The 4,892-nt window shown below is 38.0% G+C and overlaps 1 protein-coding gene across 1 annotated transcript; it reads left to right on the plus strand.

Annotated features, from left to right (window-relative positions):
* Nucleotides 1-205: 205 nt before the first annotated feature.
* On the plus strand, nucleotides 206-1,129 carry LOC150081404 (uncharacterized). Its single transcript, XM_090380192.1, has one exon. It carries the CDS (start codon nucleotides 206-208, stop codon nucleotides 1,127-1,129), a length of 924 nt encoding a protein of 307 aa, XP_090236318.1.
* The last annotated feature ends 3,763 nt before the right edge of the window (nucleotides 1,130-4,892 follow it).

Genomic DNA, 4,892 nt, shown 5'->3' on the forward strand with positions numbered 1-4,892 from the left:
GCAGTAAATTACTCATTGAAGTAGATCTTTCATTCTCTGCGAAATGGTGGGCGGAGCTACACCTGCCCATCATTTGTTGTCGCAAAGATTCATGGGATGCAGTACTATATTGTAAAGATCAGAGAATAGTGAGGTATTACTCTGTAGTAAAGATTAACGAGGTATTCCTTTGTATTTTTATACAGCAAAGTTAACGCAACACGCCATGAATCCTCAGGAAAAAGTGACTGCAACATTTTTGCATGGTTTGGAAAGGGAAGGGTGTAAGCGTGTGATTGAATGGTGTATGAGTGTGGGTGTGATATCCTCCCGGTATAAGTGCCCTACGTGTGGAAATATGATGCGACTGAATGAGAGAAAGAAAATTACTGATGGTTTTGAGTGGCTATGCAGAGTGCAAGGGCAAGCTTCAAATGTGCATTATGTGAAAAGATCTTTGAGAAAGGGCTCGTGGTTCTCGGAAAGCAAGTTAGGAATGATTGATGTGCTTCTTCTGACCCATTATTGGGTTCAGAAGGTGTCTTGTGAGTTTGTGATGCACGAGTTGGGTGTGAGTTCCGCGACCATGACTGACTGGAGGAGCTTTTGTCGAGAGGTGTGTGTCGAAGCATGTATGAGAGACAGTTGTATGCTTGGTGGTGAGGATTTAGTAGTTGAGATTCATGAAAGTAAATTTGGTAAAAGAAAGAATAATAGAGGTAAGAGTGTGAATGGGAGCTGGGTGTTTGGTGGAATTGAGCGAGGGTGTTCACGGTGTTTTTTCAAGGTCGTTGAAAATAGGAGTAAAGAAGACCTTCTAGACATCATTAAGACTTTCGTTTTGCCTGGTACAACTATAGTATCGGATTGCTGGAAGTCTTATGATTGCCTAGAAGATGAGGATTTTCTGAATATCGCCGAGAACCATTCACTTCATTTCAGCGATCCTGAAACAGGCGAGAACACCAACAGAAATGAGGGTTCGTGGAGTGCTCTGAAAAGAGGGGTACCTCGCCGGCTTGTAAAAAATCAACTCGATTCATATTTAGGGGAATTCATATGGCGGAAAACTCACGCAGACTGCGATGATTTGACACGAGAATTCCTGAAAGCAGTCATTAGCACTTACAAACCAGCGGAAAGTGATTAACAGTACTAACCGGCGACATCAGGTTAGTGTTTTCTTTTTATTTTCCGATTACAGAAGTGTGGGTTTTTTTTTTTTTTGGTTTTTTTTCAATATGCTTTTATTTTGGACTAGTTGCAAAAAAAAAAAAAAAAAAGTCCAGCCATTACTGAAAATTGATTATTGACAAATTCAGAAAGATAAAATGTTCATCAGTCTAAAACGGATTATGGATAAAGCCTTCATGCACATCCAGAAAAGTCATGACGACAACAAAAAAATGAGCAGTTAATGTAATTGCAATATTTCAATGCATGCATTTGTTTGGTGGAAATTTAAGTCTTTATGCAAAATGCATCATAAGCTCCTGTCTAAAGTGTTTTTAATAAAACTGCATGCAAAAATGGCATGAACTCTGCTCGAGGATGGTTCCAATGGCAGCAATGTTTTCTTGGATATGTACAATTTGTTATGCTGACTCTTATTTAATTAACCCCAGGGGCTCACATCTGGTGAGTATGGGCTTGGCACACCCAGGGTCCTGAGCTGGATATCATCATTCTTCTCTTCCTTGGTGATTCCCTTTTATCTCTCTCTCTCTCTCTCTGGGTAGTTCAAAAATTTGTCTTTTGGCTGGTGCAGCATAAGCTTCAGGCTTCCTTGCACCTTATAGGATAGTATTAATAATAATAATGGAGAACCATCTTCCTGAAAGTTAATTCATTTCTCAATAGCATGCACTGATTGATGTTGAAATGGCAGTGAAGTAAGTTTAAGCAGACACAATACAACTTTCATTTTTATATTACGATTTAATGAGTAAATGTATTTGTGCACCAGTGCAGTTTTTGTTTTTCATCTTTTTTTTGTTTTTTTTGCAAAAATAACGTGTTTTCTCAGAAAAAGTTATAGCATCAAAAGGCACATTGGTAATAATAATAGTTAGAGATCTGATTTTTTTACATTCAAATATTTCTTTTGAATTCAAATACAATTAATGAAACAGATTGAAAGCCAAAATTGTGCTGCAGGAATGCAAAAATTTCCATGTTCATGAGGCTCTGAAGTTTATTAGGCTCTATGAAGTTTTTAGGGCCTATTAAAAAAAAAAAAAAAAACCCAAAAAATTCAATTTAAATAAAATTCTACAAGATAATATTTAAACAGCTATATCTAAGATAGATACTTCCTTCAGCTTTTTCTATTAGCAAAATAATTAATGTCATCAGAATGTGTTGTGAGAAATTTAGTGCTGGAATAAGTGTTGCAGAAATAACTTCAAACACAAATTTATAGAAATGCTTTCAGATTTCTTTAAAAACAAAAAAAATCAGATGTTTTATTAAACCAATATTAATATGCCCCTGGATTAGGTTTAATGCAAGGGCATTTTGATATGAGGCCTTGGAATGAAAAGTACCTAAGGCCTACAAGCACCAAAGGATGGCCCTGATGATCTTAACTCTAATAGAGATGTCTAGATTATTATTATTATTTTTTTTTTGTTATTATTATTTATATTTTTTTAATTATTATTATTTATATTTTTTTATGTACAAATACAACCAACACAACTTAGTGATTAGCAATGGGCATGCATTTTTATGAGCTGTATAGTTCAATTTCTAGAAAACACACCTGCTTGCTGGGATCACTCTCCCAACTCTGCATAAAAAGTATGATAAAAATGACTTCCTCTGCATTGAAAAAAAATTGTTTTCTTTTCACGCAGTTTTTTTTTTTTTTTTTATGAAATCTAATGCTGTGATTGCTCCTTATGGAGTGGTTGCTTTCCTTCCATTGGGTCTTGGACAAGGCAGAGTCATCAAGCGTCATGCCCTTTTGTGGCACAGTGTCCACAGGTGGTTTGCCTCTGTGGACAGGTTTGTTTCAAGTGCAATAAACTATATTTATGGCACTTGAAACATTTTTTATTAGGGCTACATGCTCCTTGAATCTGTGGGATGACCATCCTAAGTATACTCGTTCCTGTTGTTTCAGCTAGTGCCACACTCTTGGAGAAAGATTTGCAACCCAGTTAGGTCGGGAGTGCAGTAGCACACGCTCTTTGAGTAGACCGGGGTTCAAGCCCCCTGACTGCTGAATACGGTCGATCTGCCAACCCGCACTGGACCAGCGTGGCAGATTATGGTCCATTTCCCCTCAGCATGAATTGTTGAGGAGGCTTCCATCCTGCAGTGGGTTGATAATGGCTGCACTTTACTTTACTTAGGTGCCTCCGTAGCCACGTGGGTAGGAGCAGCAGTGCGTAGCACACGCTTCTTGATTATACTGGGGATCGAGCCCATGACCACCAAATACGGAGGACGCGGAAAGGTCAGGGAATGACCACTGCATATTCCCGAGCAATATGGCCTTAGTTGCTAATGCTCCTTAAAAAAAAAAACCAAATAAATAGCAACCCAGTTAATTGTTTTGCTCGATTGAGATTGTCTAGTGCTTTAATTTGAAATCTTCATTTAATTCCTCCATAGTAAGCATGTTCCTTCCTTGGTGGTCTCTTTACTTATGTGAAATATTAATATGCTTGGCTCTCTCCCCTTGGGTATCTCTGCCTGTAATCCAACATCTGAGATGGAGGTGTCCTGTGACAGTTTGTCTGCCTCTGGTTTGCTAACTGTTTCTATAAGTACTCCCCTATTTCTCACTTTTCTGAGAGATTTGATGTTGGGTGTCTTTAATATTTCTTTCATGTTCTTGATAACATAATCCTTCACCTCTTCACTGGTGTTTAATTCACTTGTCTCTGTAAGTCTTAGAAGCCGACCGGGCTAGCCGAGTGGGTAAAGTACCTGCCCGGCAACCCAAAGGTCGCGGGTTCGATTCCCGCCTCGGGCTTGGATCAAAGTACTGCAAAAACCTTGGGAGGTGCAATATGGCCACAGAAGCCGATGCGCCAACAACTACCAAATCAAAAAAAAAAAAAAAAAAGTAAGTCTTAGAATGATGACATTTGGTTGTTCCTGTGTTTTCTTCTCTGCAGTCTTCCTTCTCTTTCTGTTGGTCATTTCCTTTCAGTTTCTCTGCATATATTTGCATCCCTGGTGATAGTAGTTGTTTGTCACTCTTAGTGGGTTTATATGTATTTCTTGCTTTGATCCAGCTGTTTTCAGCTTCTCATTCTCAATAACCATGGTCATTGGTACCTTTTCAGTTTTTGATCAGGACTTGATAATTTCAGTCCTGGCAGCACGTCCAACCCTGTTATTAGATTGCCCCATAAACTCCTCCAGTTCTATACAGAGGGCATAAGTTTAGTCTGGGGGAGCTCCTTCTGACAATTCTTCAGTCATAATTGTTGTTTCCTTTGTCTTGTTTTACCTCTTATTCACAATCTGTGTCTGTTGTGACAGTTATCTTCTCTCATTTTTGTGGGAGAGACTGTCATATCTTTATATCTGTCATTTTAAAATGGGTATGTAATTTCTAAATAACATTATAATATATTTAATATAACAGAAAACAGTTCATCTACTAGATACAAGTTGTTTTTCTAGATTAAAAATTAAATATACCACCTAAACCAGTCAGAATTACAGTCTAACTATGGGGGGAAAAGACTTTAAATGCTAATATCTTGGAAAATAATTTGCCGATCATGCTGGAATTTATATGAGGGGGTTTTCAAAGATGTTGAACTAGACACAACACTAGAATAATTTTCCTTTCAGCAGGAAACAAACGGAAGGCATCAAAGGTTTTGCTTACTATCCAGTGTGGGAAGTGGATGATGGTCATAACTTGATACAGATGTCAAAGAATGTTG

The sequence above is a fragment of the Mastigoproctus giganteus genome, chromosome 8, assembly GCF_048544385.1.
Source record: "Mastigoproctus giganteus isolate SK-2022 chromosome 8, ASM4854438v1, whole genome shotgun sequence".
In the NCBI taxonomy this organism is placed as follows: Eukaryota; Metazoa; Arthropoda; class Arachnida; order Uropygi; family Thelyphonidae; genus Mastigoproctus; species Mastigoproctus giganteus.